General features: G+C 40.9%; 1 protein-coding gene across 2 annotated transcripts; it reads right to left on the bottom strand.

Moving 5' to 3' along the window:
• Positions 1–1757: 1757 nt before the first annotated feature.
• LOC135550076 (choline transporter-like protein 4) lies at positions 1758–24126 on the bottom strand. 2 transcript variants are annotated; one of them, XM_064980547.1, is made up of 22 exons: positions 23881–24125; positions 16211–16259; positions 15669–15742; positions 13109–13187; positions 12733–12832; positions 12137–12268; positions 11882–11942; positions 11660–11780; positions 10568–10651; positions 10100–10212; positions 9816–9938; positions 9581–9680; positions 9351–9443; positions 9096–9198; positions 8611–8873; positions 7182–7276; positions 6528–6631; positions 6320–6393; positions 6083–6153; positions 5830–5924; positions 2583–2667; positions 1758–2428 (listed from the first exon to the last, which is right to left on the bottom strand). In XM_064980547.1, exons 1-22 carry the CDS (start codon positions 23933–23935, stop codon positions 2310–2312), a joined length of 2193 nt encoding a protein of 730 aa, XP_064836619.1. In that variant the 5' UTR covers positions 23936–24125; the 3' UTR covers positions 1758–2309. The 2 variants fall into 2 exon arrangements, 1 of the variants encoding a protein (XP_064836619.1); XR_010457069.1 differs by lacking the exons at positions 1758–2428; positions 2583–2667; positions 6320–6393 and having other exon boundaries at positions 5835–5924; positions 23881–24126.
• Positions 24127–25932: the final 1806 nt, after the last annotated feature.

Genomic DNA, 25932 nt, shown 5'->3' with positions numbered 1-25932 from the left:
CAACATATTTTTACCTTGTCAGCTCAGGGATTCGATCCAACAACCTTTGGATATTGGTGGGAACTGGAACATGGTGTCGATCCAGAGCATCCCAAACATGTTCAATGGGTGACATGTTTGGTGAGTATGCAGGCCATGGAAGAACTGTAACATTTTCAGCTTCCAGGAATTGTGTACAGATCCTTGCGACATGGGGCCATGCATTATCATGCTGAAACATGAGGTGATGGTGGCAGATGAATGGCTCAACAATGGGCCTCAGGATCTCATCACAGAATCTCTGTGCATTAGAATTACCATTGATAAAATGTAATTGTGTTCGTTGTCCATAGCGTATGCCTGCCCATACCATAACCGCACCGCCACGATGGGGCACTCTGTTCACAACGTTGACATCAGTAAAACCCTCACCCACACAACACCAATACACGTGGTCTGCGATTGTGAGGCCGGCTGGATGTACTGCCAAATTCTATAAAATGACATTGGAAGTGGCTTATGGTAGAGAAATGAACAATCCATTTTCTGGCAACAGCTCTGGTGGACATTCCTGCAATCAGCATGCCAATTGCAAACTCCCTCAAAACATCTGTGGCTTTGTGTTGTGTGACAAAACTGCACATTTCAGAGTGGCCTTTTATTGTCCCCAGGTGCACCTGTGTAATGCTCATGCTGTTTAACCAGCTTCTTGATATGCCACACCTGTCAGGTGGATGATTATTTTGGCAAAGGAGAAATGCTCATGTGAACAAATTTGTGCACCAATTTTTTTGTACATATGGAACATATGTTATCTTTTATTTCAGCTCATGGGACCAACACTTTACATGTTGTGTTTATATTTTTGTTCAGGCAGCTTATACTCAGCATCACTGTAAACTAAAATAGCTGGATCAGGTGTATGCCATCTATTGTTATGCTTGTAATATGATTATAGTCGAGCTGATCATGACTAAGAGAACAAAAGCCAGAAACCTGCAATGTAATACTATTTACCAGGGCCCTGTGTTTTGGTTGATCATGACCTGGATTTAACATTTATTTTAAGCCTTTTACAGAAAATAGAATCACAAAAATTTCATCAATTGTCTGAGGATGGTGCTGGACCATCTGACATAAAAGGAAAAGGGGAAAGTTTAAGTTTGAAAAAGCTTTAAAAAAATAAAGCTTTTAAATCCAGTTAACGTGACTTTATTACAAATGATTTAACAATAAAGGCACGCGCTCTCATGTCCTGGACTATTGACCGATCACGTGATGAGTCTATCCTGAAGTAGATCACGATACAACATGACGACTGCAGACTCCCACATGACTTTTCTCTCTGGATCTCCACAGACAAGAGGTTGAGGAATGTAGTGAGATTTTGACATGAGATATTAGTAGGTAAATTAACATTCATCTTTGACAACTAAAATTGTGTTTAGTGCAGACAAATGGATGAACACACTCACTCTAGACTGAATTTGATTTGTTTCAAGGTCCAGTACTTTATAAGAATAGAAATAGGGCCCCAGTTCAGACACCTCATACCTCTGACTTGCGATAAGTTCTGCTAAAAAGAGAGCTTCTTCTTCAGCGCCCATGTACAAGTGCCTGCAAGTGTCATGATTTTCAACAGAGCATTTCAGAATATCACATGCACCACTGCTTTAAGCTGATGTGTGAAAAAAACCAGAGCTATTTTCCTATACAGGAATCCATCATTACACAAGGCAACATACAGGTGATGTCAGCATGGATTCAAAAAATAGAAATACCGTTATAAAAGTCTTTAATAAATTGTCAAAATGATTAATAAATATCTACATGATATAAAAACAAAAAAATTAAATCATAAAACTGTTAGTTTCACTTAAAAAAAAAGACCTTGACATGAAATCATATACAGATTACTGAGGATCATAAAAAAGTATTTAAAACTGTTATTGTGATGATCTGTCTCAAAAGTTTTTGTTCTGATAAATAATTTGTTGACTTGAGAAAATGGTCTCTTTTCTGAAAACAAATAAGCACTCCAAGAGAATAAACATTTGGTTTTGGTCAGAGACGAATAAACAGCTCTAGCTTTGGTCACTTCAAATTGTTAGGAGAAATAGCTGGAATGTAAGAAAATCTCTCATATCACACGTGTGGTCACATGTAATCTCAAATTGAAAGTGCAAAAAAAAGTTATCAAATTTGTGATAAGGCTGAAATATAAAACTAAAAAAACGTAATTATATTTCTAAGATGTGATGTTTTTGGGTATTTCTAGGTTGTTGAAAGTGACTGTGCTATACAGTGATTAATCTCAAGGCAATATTTCATCAATCCTTTCCTTTGCCCTTTTTAGGTCCCTTGTTCTTTTTATTGAGGATTTTCATCAGGTTCTTGGACATGTAGTATGGCTTCTGCATCGTTCCGTCATGTCGCTCCAAGTCCTCCACTGAGAAAGGGAGCAAGAAGGAAGCAAAGAAAATCAATAGACAGGTACGTTGAAAGATTTTTTTGTGCAAAGAAGCAAGAAATTTAGCAATGTAATGCGTGACTGCTCAGTATATGAATACAGTGATGTGTGTTGCTGGAGGTGCTCTACTCACAGAAGCAGAGGAAGAGTGTGTCCACACACATGTTGTAAACACTGAAGAATCCATGAGCAATGAGGTACGCTCCCACCACAACCACCTGGTACCACAAAGACATACCACTGTCAATTACTTACTTTCTCTAATTGATTGTTAACTGCTTCTTTCACTTCCACTATGGAATACCTGTAAATACAGTGCATTCTGAGTTTCTTAATATATATATTTTTTTACATTACAGCCTTATTCTAAAATTGATTTTTTTAATTTAAATATCAATCTACACACAATAACCCTTAATGACAAAGCAACATTTTTTTTTTAAATTGTTTGTACATTTATAAAAAACGTTTTAAAAAACTGGGCCACTCAAGGACATTCAGAGACTTGTCCCGAAGCCGTTCCTGCGTTGTCTTGGCTGTGTGCTTAGGGTCGTTGTCCTGTTGGAAGGTGAACCTTCACCCCAGTCTGGAGGTCCTGAGCGCTCTGAAGCAGGTTTTCATCCAAGAGCTCTCTGTACTTTGCTCCGTTCATCTTTCCCTTGATACTGACTAGTCTCACAGTCCCTGCTGCTGAAAAACATCCCCAAAGCATGATGCTGCCACCACCATGCTTCACTATATGGATGGTATTGGCCAGGTGAGGAGCAGAGCCTGATTTCCTCAAGACGTGACACTTCGCATAGGGGGCCAAATTCACTGCTCAAAGAAATAAACAGAACACTTAAACAACGCAATGTAACTCCAAGTCAATCACACTTCTGTAAAATCAAACTGTCCACTTAGGAAGCAACACTGATTGACAATAAATTTCACATGCCGTTGTGCAAATGGAATAGACAACAGGTGGAAATTATAGGCAATTAGCAAGACACCCCCAATAAAGGAGTGGTTCTGCAGGTGGTGACCACAGACCACTTCTCAGTTCCTATGCTTCCTGGCTGATGTTTTGGTCACATTTGAATGCTGGTGGTGCTTTCACTCTTGTGGTAGCATGAGACGGAGTCTACAATCCACACAAGTGGCTCAGGTAGTGCAGCTCATCCAGGATGGCACATCAATGCGAGCTGTGGCAAGAAGGTTTGCTGTGTCTGTCAGCGTAGTGTCCAGAGCATGGAGGCACTACCAGGAGACAGGCCAGTACAGTGGAGGAGGCCGTAGGAGGGCAACAACCCAGCAGCAGGACCGCTACCTCCGCCTTTCTGCAAGGAGGAGCAGGAGGAGCACTGCCAGAGCCCTGCAAAATTACCTCCAGCAGGCCGTGCATGTGTCTGCTCAAACGGTCAGAAACACACTCCATGAGGGTGGTATGAGGGCCCGACGTCCACAGGTGGGGGTTGTGCTTACAGCCCAACACCGTGCAGGACGTTTGGCATTTGCCAGAGAACACCAAGATTGGCAAATTCGCCACTGGCGCCCTGTGCACTTCACAGATGAAAGCAGGTTCACACTGAACACATGTGACAGACGTCACAGAGTCTGGAGACGCAGTGGAGAACGTTCTGCTGCCTGCAACATCCTCCAGCATGACCGGTTTGGCGGTGGGTCAGTCATGGTGTGGGGTGGTATTTCTTTGGGGGACGCACAGCCCTCCATGTACTCGCCAGAGGTAACCTGACTGCCATTAGGTACTGAGATGAGATCCTCAGACCCCTTGTGAGACCATATGCTGGTGCGGTTGGCCCTGGGTTCCTCCTAATGCAAGACAACGCTAGACCTCAAGTGGCTGGAGTGTGTCAGCAGTTCCTGCTAGAGGAAGGCATTGATGCTATGGACTGGCCCGCCCGTTCCCCAGACCTATATCCAATTGAGCACATCTGAGACATCATGTCTCGCTCCATCCACCAACGCCACGTTGCACCACAGACTGTCCAGGAGTTGGCGGATGCTTTAGTCCAGGTCTGGGAGGAGATCCCTCAAGAGACCATCCGCCACCTCATCCGGAGCATGCCCAGGCGTTGTAGGGAGGTCATACAGGCATGTGGAAGCCACACACTTGAGCCTCATTTTGACTTGTTTTAAGGACATGACATCAAAGTTGGATCAGCCTGTAGTGTGGTTTTCCACTTTAATTTTGAGTAAAACTCAGACCTCCATGGGTTGATAAATTTGATTTCCATTGATCATTTTTGTGTGATTTTGTTGTCAGCACATTCAACTATGTAAAGAAAAAAGTATTTCATAAGAATATTTCATTCATTCAGATCTAGGATGTGTTATTTTAGTGTTCCCTTTATTTTTTGAGCAGTGTAGTTCAAACTTGGTTTCATAATTGTATCTTTATGTAACTAGGCAAGTCAGTTAAGAACAAATTCTGATTTACAATGATGGCCTACCAAAAGGCCTCCTGCGGGGACGGGGGTGGGATTAAAACATAAAAATACATTAAATAAAAATATTGGACAAAACACACATCCCAGAGAATCTTGTTTCTTATTGTTAGAGTCCTTTAGGTGCCTTTTGGTAAACTCCAAGCGGGATGTCATGTGCCTTTTACTGAGGAGTGTCTTGTGTCTGGCCACTCTACCATCAAGTCCTGATTGGTGGAGAGATGGAGAACTTTCCAGAAGGACAACCATCTACACAGAGGAACTCAAACTCTGTCAGAGTGACCATCGGGTTTTTGGTCATCTCACTGACCATGGCCCTCCTCCCCCAATTGCTCAGTTGGGCTGGGCAGCCAGCTCTAGGAAGAGTCTTGGTGGTTCCAAACTTCTTCTATTTAAGAATGGAGGAGGCCATTGTGTTCTTGGGAACCTTCAATGCTGCAGACATTTGTTGGTACCCTTCTCCAGATCTGTGCCTCGACACAATCCCGTCTCAGAGCTCTACAGACAATTCCTTCAACCTCATGGCTTGGTTTTTGCTCTGAAATGCACTGCCAACTGTGGGACGTTATATAAACAGTTGTGTGCCTTTCCAAATCATGTCCAATCAATTGATTTTTACCACAGGTAGACTCCAATCAAGTTGTAGAAAGATCTCAAGGATGCTCAATGGAAACAGGATGCACCTGAGCTTAATTTTGAGTCTCATAGCAAAGGGTCTGAATACTTAAGTAAATAAGGCATTTCAGTTTGTTTGTTTTTTCTAAATTTGCAAAAATAAATAAAAAACCTGATTTCGCTATGTCATTATGTGGTATTATGTGTAGCTTGATGAGGAACTATTTTAATTGAACCTATTTTAGAATAAGGCTGTAAAGTAAAAAAATGTGAAGGGATCTGAATACTTTTCCAATGCACCGTATGACTGTCACTTACAATAATGGGCATCCAGTAGTAGTTGAGCATTTCTGTACGGAAATTGCTGCCTGGTAGTCTTATTCTGCCAGAGAAGAAAAAGAAAGCCAGGACTCCTGAGAAGAGAAGAGGAGGATTGGTTAAAGATTCTGTTAATTTAGAAAGGTTATCTAATCACACTTCTGGCCTGTAAAATGCACAGAAGGAGCTCCTATTCAGAAATATGACCAATGATAAAATGGCATAATAATTATGTTGGCGTTTGTCATCTTACCTACTCCTCCCACCACTAGTAGCTTCCCAAAGAAGAGCAGCAGGTCCGTCACTTTATCTAACACCACCACTCTGAGGAGAGAGGCACAGTCAGCACGTCAGGGAAACACATCCCCGGCATTCAGCTATGGTTTCACAGCAGTCAATCAAATCCATGCAAATTTTCTTATGTAAGAGGAGGGGAAAAAACAAGTCTACACATTCCCACAGGCATACCAACCAATACTAGAACACACACCTGACAATGTTCCTCATTAGAAGCATGAAAGCGTTTTTCGCGGAGACACAGAAGTTTTTTCCATATACGGCAATCTTTGGGAAAAAGAGGACTGTGTCTTAGATACATAGCCTACCAGAAATACTCTACACTGGGGGAACTGAGGGAGAGATTGACAGACACGTAGCTGTAGTTAACAGGTACATGTGAGGATGTAGTAGCGACTGACCATGATGTAGGCGTTTCTATTGAGGAACTTTATGAACTTCTCCAGACACCAGAAGCAACACTTCAGACAGCACATAAGGAACCGAGCACAGGGGTTTTGAGCCGCTAGAGAGAATGAGACAGAGAGAAATAGTAATGGCGTCTTTTTGTAGGCACGAACGCCGCCATTGTTTTTTCAAAAAGCCTATGGGAAAAATTAATGGTGTTTTTGTAAGGTTTTTGGATAAAAGGAAAAAAATATAATAAAGTATGTGGTCAACACATGTGTAGGATATGTCATACGATTTATGAAATGAAAAACACAAAGGCTTCATAATTCAAAAGGTAATGTTGACTGCTATTATCTCATAGAACAAAAAGTATAAGATCTAAGCCTATGTTAACCTCAGACATTTTTCAGCATTTATTCAAAAACCCTATTCTTTCCCCAAATGGATGGCTGAACAAACGAACCAGAGGTAACTACTTTCCGGGTTTTACAACTACAAGCTGGGTAGCTCAATTACCCTTACATTACAACATGCATTATGTGAGAGCTTGGCATAATTGACTAGTTCCATATTAGGCCAATTCGATTTCCGTAAGTGCGCAGATAGACTCGAAGAGGTTAAATCGGAGAACAATAACAGGTTTCCAAGGGAAAATCCAGCCTTACCCCTGGTCTTGTGGTCCAGGTACTCCAGGATGATTCGAACTACCTGGATGAGGGTGAGGATCAAAGCACCAAACGCCAGGGAGCCAACATGGTATCTAAGAGAAGCAACATCAGCTGTATTCGAATACCCATTCTAACAATAGTATATACATGAGAACTATCGTTTCAGTTGCGCGTACTAGAGCTTCGCCTGTCTACTGGAAGTTGATGCTGTTGCTATGCAACATCTTGCTAGCATAACAAATGACTAGCTAAACATTTTACAATTTCGGGTGTGTTCTTAAATTCAATCTGGAGTACGCTCATAAATCCAGAGCGTTGCCAGATTGTCTGTCCTTAAAATCAGAGTGTTTCGCTCTCGGAGCGTTCAGAGCACAAACTGGATGCTCTGGCCAAGGAGTAGGTCAGTCAAGCACTCAAGCGAACTGACTAACGTTGGATAGCTACTTCCAGACACAAATGAGAGAACACCTCACTCTGACCATTTTACTCACCCTAGCAGAGCTGGTTAGGCTGTTTTCATGTTATCAGAGAGTTGGTGACTGTAACTGTGCTGCTGGCAACAATTAAATTATCTACACTTTTTTTTGCCAAAGTTTACTGACACCCGCTATAGTCAACGGGTGTTGAGCATTCGTAAATTCACCAGTTATTCTGAGTGGGAGTGCTCCGAAATCAGACTAGATAGCCAGAATTAACAATGTCCATTGAAACGCACAATGACTTACCTAAGAATGATGTGAATAATCAAGTCAATAAACATGGGGTAGTTAATATACTTCTTGGCAAGTTCAATGTATTAGTAGGCAACTAACGTTAGGTAACTAGCTTACATACCGGTACATACTGCTGTAATGCTATGCGGTTCGTAAGGAGAGAGCAGTTAAGTTGTCGGCCAACAAAACGTGTAACGTAACTTATTTGACAAGTCATTACTTTATTACATTGCTCAACATTTTCTTAACATTTGTCTTAATTAGTTAAAGCAATGAATTTGTATCTGCTTTCGACTGACTTTGGCCGCATCTTTTCTGCCATTTTCTTCAACTCTAAAAAGCTATGAAGCCACGGCCATTCTCTGAAAAATTGGGCCCTAAAAGCATGGAAATAGTGTCCACTGAATGTGTACTTCGTATTTTGGCAAATTTAGTATGACATTCTGGGAACTTTTGGCATACTAACTATATCCATACTATAACCAAAGAGCATACTATATACTCAATTCACGTAACAAATGGTACGGTCAGTTTGAGTATTTGAACACAGCTATAGACATATGGGGAGAAAGAGGATTAGTTGAATGATAGCTAACAAAATACAAATTGGATTCTGGCTCAAATGATAACTGTACAAGTATATGGTCTGTGAACACTCAGGCAAGGAAAGGCACCACCACAGCCCGACTGCTGAAACATGTCAACACCCTTACCGTAGCGTGCGGATGAAGGCCTGGGACAAGGGGAAGGTGGGGATGTCCGAGGGCTTGCTGAAAGCCCAGTAGTAGGAGGCGAAGGCCCCAGCCAGGGTGCACTGACCCAGGGCGATGACAAAGTTGATGCACCACAGGAAGGCCACCACGTTGTAGATCTGCAGGTTAAACACGTTCCTCTGCATCAGGCCCTCGTTGTTGTACTTGATGAAGATGCAGCGCGCCGACGGGCACCACGAGTAGTCTGTAGAGTTGTAGAATGTCTGAGGGAAAGACAGGAGGGGGGAGAGATGAAAGAGTAAGGGATGAAAGCGTAAGGGATGAAATATGAATGGAGACACGGAAAGGGGTCAAACAGATATTATTATTTTTTTTTTACGCAGATGGCTGAAGCAAGTACACACATTCTGTGTGTGTTTCTGATATCTGAGTTGGGCTTTTCTGCATCTATCTCTATGGGGTCAAATTTTGCCAGGGACACTTACCTGTGGGTCACAGGTCACATTGCCGCCGATTTGGCCACAGTTTCCCTGAGTAGAATTGAGAGTCACCACTTTGTACACTGGATTGCCTGAAGTGGCCAGATACCTAAACATCTTCTGTTAAGTGTGTTAACGTTACCGTGGAGTTTGTAGACAGTGCTCAGTAGAACACAGATACAAAACAGACCTTATGATTATTTGTCATAAAATTATAATAGGCAGTGTAAATCAAATATTTACACGACTGTGAGAGGATACAGAGCAGTGATGCCCCAGTAGGCCACACACACCACCAGGAGAACAAAGGTGACGAGAGGGTAGAACAGTGTAGACATCATGTGACTGACAGCCCTGTAACAATTTACAGTACGTTTGCTGAAAAGTTAGGTTGTATCACAATATTGGTAGAATATTTGTCACAATACATGGGTATGTGTGTAAGTATGGGCCAGTATGTGTAATCCTGGCTCATATCTAACTTGACTCACTTGCTGGACTCCTGGATGAGAGCGATGGCAATGAGGATTCTGGTCCGTAGAAAGATCAAGGTCAGGAGAAGAATACCCTCTACCACAGATAGGATTATCACTGAGCGAGAAAGAATGAGAGAGAAAGCAGATAGGTCAACACAACGGTACACAGTTGTCATCAGAAAGGCATGTGTGTCAGTCTGTAAACAGAAAAACAGAGACATAAAAAGAGCATGTGTAATATCAGACTCACAGAAGGCCAGCCAGGTCTCCTTAACCTGAAGGTAGACCTTGAAGTCGGTGGTGAAGCCTATGTCAGTGACAGAGACGGTTGACTTTCTGTAGTTGTCGTATTCCCACCAGCAGTGATATATACCTAGAGAGAGACAGGTAGACAGAGAGCAAGAGAGAGCGAAATAAGATGCTTTAACCATCCTGAAAAATCAATGTTCTTAAACCACTGTGACCTACATATAAACCTACTAGAGATATGTCTACTAACATGTTTGTAGTGTATTATTATCATCACTGACTTACCATAGGCACCTACTGCCAAAACTCCAAATATAAGGACCCAGACCATAACAGGGGCAATGAACCGCAACAGGAGGAGGAACAGAAAACTGACAACCATGGCTATGACTAGAGCACTGAGAAAGGAGAGGAGAGGTACACAGCAGAGTAAGAGAGGATTGGAAGAGCGGAGAGGGTCAAGTTAAAAGGAGGTGGAGGAGAATAAGAAAGAAAAATAAGATACATTTCAGGTCATATGTATCGTTCCGGTCCTAATAAGCATGCCATCTCTAATAAATGTTAGATTCTTAGTAGAGCATATCTTACATTTAATGAGTTAAATTTGTGTAAACTGAAAGATCAGCTGAGAAGATGAACAACAATGCAACAATTTCTGGTTTATCCTATTCTAATACAACAGTACAGGACAATGGAAATTGTGAATTGACAAGTAACTGGCAGTAGTTGAAAATGAGCCCGAGTGAGACTCACGCGATGATCCACTGCCATGATGACGCAAAGTCCTCAAAGATTCTCACTCCGATCTCCTTGGCATTGAAGCTGTTTACTATGTCACTACAACACAAACCGGGAAAAGACCTGTTAACGCTAGTAATTACTGACAATGTCTCTGACACAAAACAGCATGATGCAGAGTACTACATGATAAATAAAAATAAAAGTACAGAAGATTTAGAAGTAGAGGAGATGAGAGGAAGAAATAAAGAGAAATATAAAGAGGTTTCTTTGTAATAGTACATTCATGCGTTGGGCCAGTAACCAAAAGGTTGCTAGATCAAATCCCCGAGCTGACAAGGTAAAATTATGTCGTTCTGCCACTGTTCCTAGGCCGTCATTGTGACTTGCCTAGTTAAATATAGGTAAAATAAAAATACATTGGTGGTATTTATAGAGCTCAATACAAAGAGATGGTAATATTAAAAGCTTTCTTTGACTGCTGGTATTCAGTACCAGTAAGTGTATTGATTACTACAGCACATTGAGGGGTAATTTTGGAGGTTGTACAACTACGACAGATCTTTGGGTTGTTTCTGTATCAAATACTAACAAGTGCCCACTACTACACATGCACATGTGTTTTATGTGTCAAAGGATGAACATTAAAGTCTAATAGCCTACTTATCTTAAGTCTTATACTTAGTTAATGACATTCTAAAATGACCACTCAGGTCTGGACATCATGGTCAGACTCAGGGTTAATATTATCCTCAGAATCAACCCAAGGCTTTGTGGATCGATTCTGTACTAAAAGCTAGTGCTAAAAGTAACGTTCTAGCCATGTGCAAGGCTACTACTGGAGCTAAATGACAGGGTAGATGACTACACCGGTATGCCAAAGGGCTACCACTATCATAAAGCAAGACACTAACTCACAAACATGCTAACACAGGTTTAAGTCTACACAAAGGAACTAGTCTACTATATTGATGTTAACTCACTCACTCAATCAAGGACCTTTCACTGGCAGTGAGAAAGAGAGATTATGGGTTATTAATGGGTATTTACAGTGTGTGTGTGTGTGTGTGTGTGTGTGTGTGTGTGTGTGTGTGTGTCACCCCCTACCCTGTGGCGTTCCTGATGCCATTGACTGTATCATTGATGCTTGATGGCAAGCCTGGCGTATTGACAAAGTCATTTGGAATATTTTTCAGAGCGGTAACATCAGGTATGCATCTTCCCAGCACTAGACAGAGGAAACCATTAGAAATGTTTACATTTAATGACTTAAAAGCATCTAGATCTGTAATTATGAAAGTAAATATGAAAAAAGAAAGGCACACTCACCAGAGATTGTAGGAGTGTAGAAGAATGGGCACAGCTCTTGATTCACAATTTCTTTAACATTCTGAGAGGCAAAGGGGGAAAAGGATAAAATACTATCTTTAGCTACATAGAGTAAAAAACTAGGAAACCCCTCCTGTTAAATATATTTCCAAAAGATAGTCCAAGGCTTTGAGGAGTCAGTGACAACAATGATCAATGAAAGCCTATCTAAAGAAGTGAATTTACAAACCTCCGTAAGAATAGGGTGGGACTTACCAGTTTAGTTGATGCTAGGTCAAAGGATGGCACGCAGAGTGATTGGTTGAAGTAGTCTTGTGGCTTGGCACTCGGTAAGTAGGCCAAAGGATTCAGAGCCCAGAATACATCTGGGCACTTTTCCACACACACCTGCAGGGTGAGGAAAGAAGAGGTCTTTACTTTGTGACATAAACGTGATGCCTGTCTCAGATATGCAGATACACATAATTTATTTTGTGTTTTTTAATGTTTTATTGCTATGTAACTATTATGAAAGTTGTATTGTCAATTTTGTTTTGTATTTAAAAGTGTACATGACATTGCAACAAAATTTCCCCATGGGGACAATAAAGTCAGTAAGTCATTTTGGGGTGTAGAGACAATGAAAGAAAGACCTCACACAAATGAAAATGAAATGGATGACAACTTGTATGATTCCCAGCGGCTTGATGAAGACAATACGCATACATACAAATTGGACCCATGTATTAACAAGAGTATAAACACACACTCAAACACAATGGGAAATTGGAGATGTGCACAGAGTTACTTATTACTCCTGACATCAGCCTTTAGAGAAACAAAGATATTATATAGGTGTGATGTTACTGTACTTGTGTGGTGGGGCACTGTAACCCATTAAGGACAGCTGCCATGACGTTGATTGATGTGGCACATTTCAGTATGTCAAAGTAGAACACGCTGGGTTGAGCTCTGCGAAAGCAAAAGTTACCAAACTATGCATTCTGAACTAAATATATAACACGACAGTTCAGTATGTAGTGAGGCATGCAAAGCTTGAATTATTATGTAACAATGAAATGTCTGACTCGATTGGCCACATTTTCCGCTTTTATCAGTTGCATTCATGGCAAAAATGCATGATTAGTAAATTCACATTACATAGCATCAAGTGTTCTGAACAAAATAATACTTGATGGTTCATAAAGGACTTGTAGTTCAAACACATCAAACACCAGAGGTCCTTACACATTGAGCCCGATGCCACAGAACATTCCAGTAGAGTTCCGTGGGTAGAGGACGTGCCGGGGATCACCATAAAGCCAGGCTGGTGGAAATATAAAAACACATCAATATCTAATAGAGACATGGGGACACCAATATATTTACCACAGTCAAAGAACACATGAGCAAATTACTAATAAATTTGTCAAAAAGGAAACCAAATGAACATACAAAGCTCATGTACATCAATTACCTGGTTTTGGTAAGTTTATATACTAAACCAACACCCTTTTCAATAAAGGGCCTACTGTACAGTCGTGGCCAAAAGTTAAGAATGACAAATATTAATTTTTCACAAAGTTTGCTGCTTCAGTGTCTTTAGATATTTTAGTCAGATGTTACTATGGAATACTGAAGTATAATCACAAGCACAAGTGTCAAAGGCTTTTATTGACAATTACATGAAGTTGATGCAGAGTCAATATTTGCAGTGTTGACCTTTCTTTTTTTAAGACCTCTGCAATCCACCCTGGCATGCTATCAATTAACTTCTGGGCCACATCCTGACTGATGGCAGCCCATTCTTGCATAATCAATGCTTGGAGCTTGTTAGAATTTGTGGAGTCTTGTTTGTCCACCCACCTCTTGAGGATTGACCACAAGTTCTCAATGGGAATAAGGTCTGGGGAGTTTCCTGACCATGGACCCAAAATATCGATGTTTTGTTCCCCGAGCCACTTAGTTATCACTTTTGCCATATGGCAAGGTGCTCCATCATGCTGGAAAAGGCATTGTTCGTCACCAAACTGTTCCTGGATGGTTGGGAGAAGTTGCTCTCGGAGGACGTGTTGGTACCATTCTTTATTCATGGCTGTGTTCTTAGGAAAATTTGTGAGTGAGCCCACTCCCTTGGCTGAGAAGCAACCCCACCCATGAATGGTCTCAGGATGCTTTACTGTTGGCATGACACAGGACTGATGGTAGCGCTCACCTTGTCTTCTCCGGACAAGCTTTTTTTCCGGATGCCTCAAACAATCGGAAAGGGGATTCAGAGACAATGACTTTACCCCAGTCCTCAGCAGTCCAATCCCTGTACTTTTTGCAGAATATCAGTCTGTCTCTGATTTTCTTCCTGGAGAGAAGTGGCTTCTTTTCTGCCCTTCTTGACACCAGGCCATCCTCCAAAAGTCTTCGCCTCACTGTGCGTGCAGATGCACTCACACCTGCCTGCTGCCATTCCTGAGCAAGCTCTGTACTGGTGGTGCCCGATCCCGCAGCTGAATTCAACTTTATGAGACGGTCCTGGCACTTGCTGGACTTTCTTGGTCACCCTGAAGTCTTCGACAACAATTTAACCGCTCTCCTTGAAGTTCTTGATGATCCGATAAATGGTTGATTTAGGTACAATCTTACTGGCAGCAATATCCTTGCCCATGAAGCCCTTTTTGTGCAAAGTAATGATGACAGCACGTGTTTCCTTGCAGGTAACCATGGTTGACAGAGGAAGAAAAATGATTCCAAGCACCACCCTCCTTTTGAATCTTCCGGTCTGTTATTCAAACTCAATCAGCATGACAGAGTGATCTCCAGCCTTGTTCTTGTCAACACTCACACCTGTGTTAACGAGAGAATCACTGACATTATGTCAGCTGGTCCTTTTGTGGCAGGGCTGAAATGCAGTGGATTTTTTTTTTGAGGATTCAGTTAATTTGCATGGCAAAGAGGGACTTTGCAATTAATCTGACCACTCTTCATAACATTCTGGAGTATATGCAAATTGCCATCATACAAACTGAGGCAGCAGACTGTGAAAATTAATATTTGTGTCATTCTCAACTTTTGGCCACGACTGTATATCCAGTCAATGCACAATATCCTATCACATTAATCACATACTAAGCTATTGATATTGGCCATATATTCATATGACCTCCTTTCTTATCAGGCAGCTCTATTGACTCTAGATAAGGCAGGGTGAGTGGCTGCTGGAATGTGTTTGATGACAGGTCATGGATGAGGGTGAGCTTCTGCTTCGGAACTGCTCTTTGGAACCACTGTGGGTGGGAGTCAGAGTTATCAGAGGTGTCTTTCGGTCTTTCGCCCGAAAGACAGAAAAAGTAGGAGAATATCAAGGCCATAGAGATACCTTATAATACTAGAAAAGGGTGAGATTTGAGACCTTGAAGAGAGGAAAAGTCAGGAAATCATAGATTCAATGACAAACTTTTGTTTTCAGTGCACTCTCAATAATGGAGTTCTGTTCTCACTTGTGAGTGGTGTTTTGACAATCTGTTGGAATTGAGGAAGGGACCAAGGTGATTATGTCACTGTTGTTTTGTTTAGCTAGACTGTGCTTTCCGCCTGCTAATACCACATTTACATAGGGTGTTATGGCGAGGACACCAGAGTTTCAAAAGGGACGTAAGAGTTATAAAGAGGGTGACAGCCAGAGAGCGATAACATCAGGAATCTGATTTCATCTAATGGCACGAGAGAGAAAATAATTATCATACAGAATAAGTAAGTTTGTGTGAGTGAGAGAAAAGGTCAGAGAAGTGGGAGGTGCGTAGAAGGCACATCTTACCCAAAATTCCCACTGCCATGTAGCCAAGGATCACGACCATGAAGAGAACACAGCAGATGATATCAGTGCAGCCTCTGGGGGAGAACGGAGAGACAATAACACACAAAGTGATTTTAAGCATTGCTGTGTCATACATGCCTCCGGGTAGAATTGTTTTACAGAAAGTATGCCTAGCAAAGGTACTTTAGACATACAATGGACAATTTGCATACAGATAGAGTGATAGTTAGGGCTAGGCTTGTAGGCTTCTTTATTTCACCTTTATTTAACCAGGTAGGCAAGTTGAGAACCAGTTCTCATTTACAATTGCGACCTGGCCAAGTTAAAGCAAAGCAGTTCGACACATACAACAACACAGAGTTACACATGGAGTAAAACAAACATACAGTTAATAATAGAGTAGAAAAGTAAGTCTATATACAATGTGAGCAAATAAGGTGAGATAAGGGAGGTAAAGGCAAAAAAAAGCCCATGGTGGCGAGGTAAATACAATATAGAGAGCAAGAGAAAATAAGTGAGAGATACTTAGCGGAAGAGGCTACCTTTTCCGAATGGGTCCATTGAAGGTGGGGTCATACTGAGCAGGTTCCCCTGAAAAGAAAACAGAGAGATAATGGTTCAATAACAGAATTTAACTATTTTCTGAAGGTCTATTCTTCAAAATAAATGTCAAGCTATTTATGCACATTAACACAAAAATAACTTTATCAAAATGCTGATAGTAGTCAGATTAGATAGAATACATGGGGAAAACATCTCTCGGTAAAGGCATTTTGCATCGATATTCAAAAGAGCTTTACTGTGTGTGAGATTCTATGGAGAGAATTGCGTGCCTGTGAGTTTGAGGGTTAATTGAGGTGGGAGGTTGTTGCTAAGCAACAAGAGTAGTCTTTGTTAGTATGCACCTCATTGAGTTAATGAGTGACAGTCTTCAGCTTGAGAAGGAGGAAATAGAGCAAAAAGAATAAGACCTTGACACTCCTTTATAGGTTGTACAATCTGTACAGTACACTGGAGAACTGTGGTGGTGATGACTGGGTTATGATGACTGGGTTACGGGAATTACATTGCTTAGTGTCACTTCCTATAACATTTCTTAAGAGTTGTCAAATGGAGAAAAATAGAGAGCTATTAAAAGATATACACTTCCAGTCAAAAGTTTGCACACACCTTCTCATTAGAGGGTTTCTCTTTATTATTACTATTTTATAAAATTGTAAAATAATAGTGAAGACATCAAAACTGTGAAATAACACATCTGGAATCATGTAGTTACCAAAAAAAGGCTCAAACAAATCAAAATATATTTTATATTTAAGATTCTTCAAGTAAACCACCCTTTGCCTTGACAGATTTGCACACTCTTGGCATTCTCTCAACCAGCTTAATCTGGAATGATTTTCCAACAGTCTTGAAGGAGTTCCCACATATGCTGAGCACTTGTTGGTTGCTTTTCCTTCACTCTGTGGTCCAACTCATACCAAACCATCTCAATTGGGTTGAGGTCAGGTGATTGTGGAGGCCAGGTCATCTGATGCAGCACTCTCCTTCTTGGTCAAATAGCCCTTATACCGCATGGAGGTGTGTTGGGTCATTGTCCTGTTGAAAAATAAATTATAATCCCACTAAGCCCAAACCAGATGGGATGGCATATCGTGGCAGAATGCTGTGGTAGCCATGCTGGTTAACTGTGCCTTGAATCTAAATAAGTCAGACTGTCACCAGCAAAGCCCCCCCACACCACCTCCTCCATGCTTCACTGTGGGAACCACACATGAGGAGATACTCTGTTTACCTACTCTGTGTCTCACAAAGACACAGCAGTTGGAACCAAAAATCTCAAATTTGGACTCAGATTAAAAAGGTCAGATTTCCACCGGTCTAATGACCATTGCTCGTGTTTCTTGGCCCAAGCAAGTCTCTTCTTCTTATTGGTGTCCTTTTGTAGTGGTTTCTTTTCAACAATTCAACCATGAAGGCCTGATTCACAAAGTCTCCTTTGAACAGTTGATGTGTGTTTTGTTATTTAACGAGCACGTCAGTTAAGAACAAATTCTTATTTACAATGACGGCCAAACTCTTCCCTAACCCGGACGATGCTGGGCCAATTGTGCGCCGCGCTATGGGACTCCCGTTCACGGCCGGTTGTGATACAGCCCGGGATCGAACCAGGGTCTGTAGTGACGCCTCTAGCGCTGAGGCAGTGCCTTAGACCGCTGCGCCACTCGGCTGTTACTTGAACTCTGAAGCAATTATTTGAGCTGCAATTTGAGGCTGGCAACTCTAATGAACTTATCCTCTGTAGCAGAGGTAACTCTGGGTCTTCCTTTCCTGTGGCGGTCCTCATGAGAGCCAGTTTCATCTTAGCGCTTGGTTTTTGCAACTGCACTTGAAGACATGTTCAAAGTTCTTGACTTTTTCCGGATTGACTGAAGTAACGGACTGTCATTTCTTTTTGTTTATTTGAGCTGTTCTTGCCATCAAATGCATTAAGAAGAAAATAAATTCCACAAATTACTTTTAAGAAGGCACACCTGTTAATTCAAATGCATTCCAAGTGACTACCTCATGAAGTTGGTTGAGAGAATGCCAAGAGTGTGCAGAGCTGTCATCAAGGCAAAGGGTGGCTACTTTGAAGAATCTCAAATATATTTTGATTTGTTAAACACTTTTTTTGGTTACTACATGATTCCATGTGTGTTATTTAATAGTTTTGATGTCTTCACTATTATTCTACAATGTAGAATAATAGTAAAAATAAAAGAAAAACCCTGGAATGAGTAGTTGTGTCCAAACTTTTGACTGGTACTGTGTCTCATCATCCCTCCCTTTTTATCTGTACATTGCTTTAGTCAATGTATTTATGACAATTTTTATGATTTATGCAACCTTAAAGAAAGGGAGCCTAAAACGAAAGAGAAGGGGCAGTATGTGATGGGCGAGATTTTAATTGAGTTTGAATTCAAAGATGGAGGAAGCAGGCCCAATGCAGAGCAGTGCATTTTTAAATGGATGCTCAGATCCCCCAAAAATATTCCATCAGACATTTTCCACCGAAACCCTGCATTTCATAGTCACTCACAACTAGGGCCGGGACAACACCGGCATCACGTTACTCGTTAGTATCAAGGCAAGGAACCAAAACACAAAGCAGATTTAACTTCTTCAGGAAAACAGCCCTAATGTTGGTAACAAAGATCTATGTTGTCATTCAGAGTCACATTCATTTTTTTCCAAGCTATAGCACACTATTTTACATACAAACTTTTTAATTAACCACAGAGTTTGGTCTGCTTTGTGTTTTCATTTTTGCCATGGAAAAAATATTGCAATACTGGTACCGTCACAGCCCTACTCACTCCCATTTCCCTTACCACAGTAAGCAATTACGTTTGTTTGGTCTGTATCCTGTTTGGCAAGCTAAACATTTCTAAGAGATGTTGTTGGTCTCATGGGCACTTCCTTATCTCCTCACAATAAACCAAATTTAAATCCCAGAATAAAATGGCTTCATAAAATGACAAATGAAAGACACAGCACACGTTGAACATTGCACCTGTCCGAGGAATATGCAGTTGAGCATGAGGTTTACTTTGTTCATTTAAAGGCTACTATGGGGTCGATAACAGGCCAGGTCTCGTTGGCCATTATACACCAATTACTGATTGGAAGCACGCAAAACACTCATGTCTACAATGAAGTCAGCAACTATGACTTCGAGTTGGTGATTTTAATTATACAATGTAGGCTTGTTAATTAGGTCCATGGCCTATAATGTCTTACTCAGAGGTATAATTTAAGAAGCTCTAAATATCCAATAAATGAATCTTACTGAATTGACTTTTAGTAGATTCTCTTATCTTACGAGACCGTTACATCCTATATACCTACTTATCTTGTTTTATGAGAGCTCAATGTTTTAGTAATGTAAGAATATTTTCCTAATACACAGAGTACTAAAAGGTCAATAGGAAATGAACGATCAATAGAAATAGTTGTTTTCAGTTCAACATCTGTTTAGAATCTGTGTAGGAATTTCAGTCCGGGACTCATAGCTACATGTGTCAAGTTTTTATTGGTCCAAATCGTCAATACACTGAGCCTGAAACAGGATACTTGTTATTTGGCCATTGGCCCAATTTTACTGCAAGGAACTATAATTGGTCAACCACAGGCGAGGGTTGGGGGTTATAAATTACATTCTGTCACTTTGTCCTGTGGAGAGCAACACTGAGGACAGGGAAGAATAAACATTGACCATCTCCTTCCCAGCATGATTTGTTCTCTTTGAATGAACCCATTTGCTTTGGGATCTGTGTTATTGAAGAATAACAACTGCTAACAGTAACAACTTCCTGAAGATAGTCTACTGCATGTGGAAAGAAAATGAGGGAAAATGTAAGCTTTGTAGTGAGTACACAATAAATGTATAGGATGTTGACAATCATACTGTTTGTTTTGCAGCTACTAACTACAAGGCCTACTGTATGCATGATTTACAATGAGGCACACTGTTGGCTTCCAACTGACAGAATACACAACCTTAGTGAAAGTCCGGGAGAAGGAATGTGGCTATCCCAAACAAAGAAACCTGTTCCTCTGCCTCATTGCCAGCTGTAAATTAATATCAGATTACAAAGCTGTCTTTTTGGGGCAAATCACTACCTGGAAACTGACTGACAGTAACCCTTTCCTGATGTGCTATTTATTCTTCCTGGGTTTTAACCATCTGCTCCACTAGAATATGGCAAAAGCATTTTGGATTCTACAAAACCTCAGACGTCAGGACATTTTTTACTTCAGTACTTTGGCCCAAACAATGAATTTCTCTGTATGTAAGTTCAAGTGATTTGGCTTGACCTTGGATAGAGTGGTGACGTGAAAGGATCAACAATTTTTTGTCCAATTAGACGTATACAGGTGGAAGTATTACTGTTTGGGTTATGGTGTTGTGATACCCTCCTAAAAAATTATGTTAATCACTGTGCACACAGTGAGTTAGGCTCCATGACTGTATATATGAACAGACAAAGCCATCGATCACGACACCATTAATTCATAGTGCATTGAAGCCAAATTAAGCCTGTTAAGATGGTGTCTCGGAGACATAACATGCAGTTTGAGCTACTCCAGGAAGTGGCATTGCAGGCTAACTCAGTGCTGCCCCTTCTCATTTAGTAACTCAAGTTAAAGGCCACCCGGGGTACTGCAGGCTACCATTGGCAACTACAGTCCATTCGGGAAAGTATTCAGACTCCTTCCCTTTTCCCAAATTTTGTTACGTTACAGCCTTATTCTAAAATGGATTAAATAAAACATTTTCCTCATCAATCTACACACAATACCCCATAATGACAAAGTGAAAACAGGTTTTTAGAAATGTTTGCAAATTTACAAAACCTAAAATAAATTATCTAATTTACATAAGAGTTCAGACCCTTTGCTTTGAGACTCAAAATTGAGCTCAGGTGCATCCTGTTTCCATTGATCATCCTTGAGATGTTTCTACAACTTGATTGAAGTCCACCTGTGGTAAATTCAATTGATTGGACATGATTTGGAAAGGCACACACCGGTCGACAGTTGACAGTGCATGTCAGAGCAAAAACCAAGTCATGAGGTCAAAGGAATTGTACGTAGAGATCAGATAGGATTGTGTCGAGGCACAGATCTGGGGAAGAGTACCAACAAATGTCTGCAGAATTGAAGGTCCCCAAGAACACAGTGGCCTCCATCATTCTTAAGTGGAAGAAGTTTGGAAACACCAAGACTCTTCCTAGAGCTGGCCGCCCAGCCAAACTGAGCAATCATGGGAGAAGTGCCTTGGTCAGGGAAGTAACTAAGAACCCAATGGACACTGACAGAGCTTTATTACAGACAGAAATAGGTTCAAGGACATACATCTGGTGTATTAGAAGCAATTATCGGTACCATGATTTTCCACAAAAAAAATGTTTTATTTGCACAAAGATTGACGACAAAGATTGCCATTTTTCCATTCAATATAAATGGGGGGGAATGGCTGGCCCTGCAATGAGAAGGGCCAGCCATTCTCCCCTGGATAGGCTGCATAGTGTGTGTGTGTGTGTCTCCAAAACCGAAACTGCCTATGAGGAAACATGCATTGGGTTGTCAAGGCCAGCGTCAGTCAACTAATTAAGTGATAAACTTGACTATAAGACTATGGGTACACACACCCCACCCTCTTCTTACACAGAAGGGGAGCGCTTAAGGAAAGGATTTAGCTACTAGTTAGCTCAGTATTTATAGCCAGCAGCATACCACCCTGCATACCACTGCTGGCTTGCTTCTGAAGCTACTCAGGGTTGGTCCTGGTCAGTTCCTGGATGGGAGACCAGATGCTGCTGAAGTGGTGTTGGAGGGCCAGTAGGAGGTACTCTTTCCTCTGGTCTAAAAAAAGATCTCAATGCCCCAGGGCAGTGATTGGGGACACTGCCCTGTGTAGGGTGCCGTCTTTTGGATGTGACTTTAAACGGGTGTCCTGACTCTCTGGCACTTATCGTAAGAGTAGGGGTGTTAACCCCAGTGTCCTGGCTAAATTCCCAATCTGGCCCTTGGATAAATAATAATAAATAAACGGATAAATAAAATTTAAATTAAAAAAAGCCAGGTCAGGACCAGCATCAATTAATAGTAACAGAATTTGTATCAATATTAGCAGAAGCAGCTGAGGTGAAAGATTTGTCTGGTGTCTGTCTAGTTTAATCATTGGCTTTCAAATGTGGTTTTCCAATGTTCTGTAGTGCTTGCCTAGCTCACCGCACACAAATAACTGGCCAATGATTAGCAGGCCATCATTGTAGCCATTTCATTATTAACCACACCACAATTATTTCTAAATAGTAAAAATGACATCAGAACAAAACACCGCCGACGTCAAGGGCTTTTGACCAGGATGAAAAAACACGTGAAGTTTGACCTCTCAATCAAATTAATATTTTGCCAAACAAATCTAACATAATTAAAGAAGCAGAAGGTGAAATCTCTGTCAATAGCAATACATCTTTGATTCCTCATAAGATTTCAAAGGAACAAAAGTCGACCTAGTCTAAGTGGTAGGGAGAAACCATGTGAATCCACTTCCTTCTTAGGAAACAGGATGGACAGACTGGACACGTTTACCTGTCCAAGAGGCAGCTGAATTTACATGGAATGATTATTTGAATAGCAGTGCCAGAATGTCAATAGACTATTAATCTCATGCAAACAACTGGGTTTAAGGACCAAATAGCACCCTATTCCCGATATAGTGCACTACTGGACTATATGGGGAATATGGTTCAATTTTGGACACAACCCTTGAGTAGAATGGACATGTAATAGGTCACACTAAGGCAGTGAGCCTTTATACACACCACATAGGCACACCCAGAGATGGACTAATGCAAAACAAAAGACCCCCACCACAACACACAGCAGACTGAAAGAGAATGAATGCCTCACAACAACGTTTGTTTTTATCAAACCTCTATATTTCACCATCAAATCCAAAAACCTACATAAAAGCATTGACATGCCACTGAACAGGGACGGGCAACAGATGGTGGAGAACTCAGTCTCAACTTATTGTTGAGAGTTAGAATAGTATAATACATGAATTGCAATCTTGAAATGTGGTTGTGCATCAGTGGTTTTTTAATCTTATGTCAGTCACGGATAGTTAGTCAATTAGCCCCGTTTCAGATAAAAACATGTAGATTGTTAAACTGTAATGCTTACTGAATATTGATTTTATATCACTGATTGCATTTATGTATTAATAATATATTTAGTTTGAAAGATGCAATAACCAAATCAATTATTGATGTAGTATTTCTGTAAAATACAGTAATATCTATGCTTCATGAAAACAATTAATGTCAACTTTGCCTATAACGACATATGTATCTAAATATTGAATACTAAGCAATTGACAATGTCACAAATTGTTATTAGGCTATTCAAATATGCAGTCATCGGCTTTAAGCCCAAATGTGACACCTCAAGTAAAGTAGTAACGTTAAAGTTAGGCCTAATCGGTTCCACCACTCATACGGAACTGTCTGGTTTCATCACTGAAAAACGCAAATAGGCTAGACTAGGGACAAGTAAATAAAAATGGTTTAATTGAAGACCAAGAATGTGACACTACTGAGGTTAGACAAATACGAGCCAGCCCGGTAAAGTAACCAGCGATGTGAAATTAACTCACCATATTCCAACGAATCCACGGAATCCAAGCTCTCTTCCTTCAGTTTTTTACCCATTTCCTATGCTTTACCTCTACTAGTTTATATTCGTCTAAAACGTCCAAATGTCCAGGTAAATCAAGTTGAAGTTAAATAATCAAAAAGTCTAAACCAACGTTTCAAAAGGTGTTAGTACACCTGTGTGGACAATAAAAAAAGACTTCCTGAGAATAAATCTTTCTCCCTCGCGCTACAGTAACTAGGGTTGTGACGTCACGAACGCACCTGTGGGATGCGCACTTCCATGCGCGCACGGGCGGGCAGCATTCCCGCCCCTTGGCCTCCCTTTACTAAATGTCCCCTGCTGTTTGATTGGCGGGTCTACATGTGGTAAATGAAATCAATGATTTTCTGATTATTTGGCTGTATGTCTATGTAATACCTTTTACTTAAAATACCCAAAACAAACATATCTGATAACATTTCAGTTGAAAATAGATAGTGTATGATAAATGTTTGAGGCATACATACCCAAATACAAACTTTTTGCACTGAACAAAAATAAACGCAATATGCAACCATTTCAAAGATTTCACTGAGTTTGTGATTTTCTTACTGGGGAACGGAACAACTATGTCTGGAAGGATCCCCCCCCCCCCCCAAAAAAAAAGAAAGTTGACGAAGAGCCAACTAATGCTCGATTTGTAAATGTGATCGGAGGCGCCGTGTGGATGGTGTTACCCACAATAACTGTCCCTCTGGGAGCAACTGAACTCTGTTCCTATCGCCGTCCGCCTCTCAAATCTTGTAGCTAACAATGTGGAGGGCTCCGCATTGACATGATTGGTTGATGGTAGGTGAGGGCGACATGTCCAGTATAAACACTAACTCACTTCCTTCACAAAAGCGCTGCTCGGCGAGGCGCAAGTAGTATGAATGTCCCGACTTCTGCAGAGTCCATATCACCGTAAATGCCTTCAACTGCTTTTGAATAGGCATGTGCAACTTTGTCATACTGCTATGCAATGAGAACATTCGCATTTGTACGTTTATCTAGCATCTCCCATGTAGGGTTTTCCACAAACGCTTCCAACTTAGTAATCACTGCGTCCAAAATACCAAAGTCAGCTGCAGTTAACGCACTTTTACTGCAATCTTTTGTAAGGTACAGCTTAAAAATACACACAAGCCTGTGTGTTTATGCAACTTTCAAAATTATTCCACCAATCTTATAACAGTGATAGAAAATGTACCACAAAAGTGCATTTTGAACTCAAATATCTGGGCACAACAGAGCAGGTGGCTAGAGCCACTACCATACTCACAGGAAACAAGATCCCAGAAGAGTCCCCCATTTGTTACATTTCACCAGCAAGAAATCCAAATAATGGCTTGAAACAGAAGGGGTAACTAACAGTCACTAACAACCAAAACAAGTGTTTTAGGAGGGGTTCTGAAAGACACTCATAGAGGTGTCCACTGAAAGTTCACTAGCAACAACTGGAGCCAAAAAGATACACCATGAGTACCCACTAAATTTGGCAAACAAAATAAAAACCCCACACACTTATGGACAGGAAGAAAACCAAAAAAAGTGAAGCTCAGATAAAGGAATGTTTGTCTAGAAATCAAAATAGGGAGCACCAACTGAATGTCTTAAACCCCCACCCACATCGCACTGGGCCAGCCAGTCTTAAATATCACCTTGGCCAGCACAGGTGAAACACCTTCCAACTAATGAGATGGACAAGCCAGCACAGGTGTGACACATACTGACTAACGAAGTGACACCAATCAGTGTGTCCGACATGTCAACGTGCTAAAACTCCAACCTCAAAACATAAATGGAAAAAAACTAAACCTGTACACAGTTCATATAATGAAATCAGTCAATTGAAATAAATTCATTAAATCAAATGTACTTATATAGCCCTTTGTACATCAGCTGATATCTCAAAGTGCTGTACAGAAACATTAGGCCTTAATCTATGGATTTCACATGACTGGAAATACAGATATGCATCTGTTGGTCACGGATACCTTTTTTTTCTAAAGGGGAGTGGATCAGAAAACCA

Source organism: Oncorhynchus masou, chromosome 12, assembly GCF_036934945.1.
Source record: "Oncorhynchus masou masou isolate Uvic2021 chromosome 12, UVic_Omas_1.1, whole genome shotgun sequence".
NCBI classification, from domain to species: domain Eukaryota; kingdom Metazoa; phylum Chordata; class Actinopteri; order Salmoniformes; family Salmonidae; genus Oncorhynchus; species Oncorhynchus masou.
The sequence above is the reverse complement of the archived record's forward strand: the minus strand, read 5'-3'. Positions and strand labels throughout refer to the sequence as shown.

Excerpts from the sequence above, each read along its gene's own strand:
- LOC135550076 (XM_064980547.1), bottom strand. The coding sequence starts at position 23,935 with ATGGGTAAAAAACTGAAGGAAGAGAGCTTGGATTCCGTGGATTCGTTG. Across the intron at positions 9,199-9,350 it reads TACTGGGGCATCACTGCTCT|GTATCTGGCCACTTCAGGCA; the intron begins GTATCCTCTCAC and ends GAAGATGTTTAG. Across the intron at positions 5,925-6,082 it reads ACTAGTGGTGGGAGGAGTAG|GAGTCCTGGCTTTCTTTTTC; the intron begins GTAAGATGACAA and ends TTCTCTTCTCAG.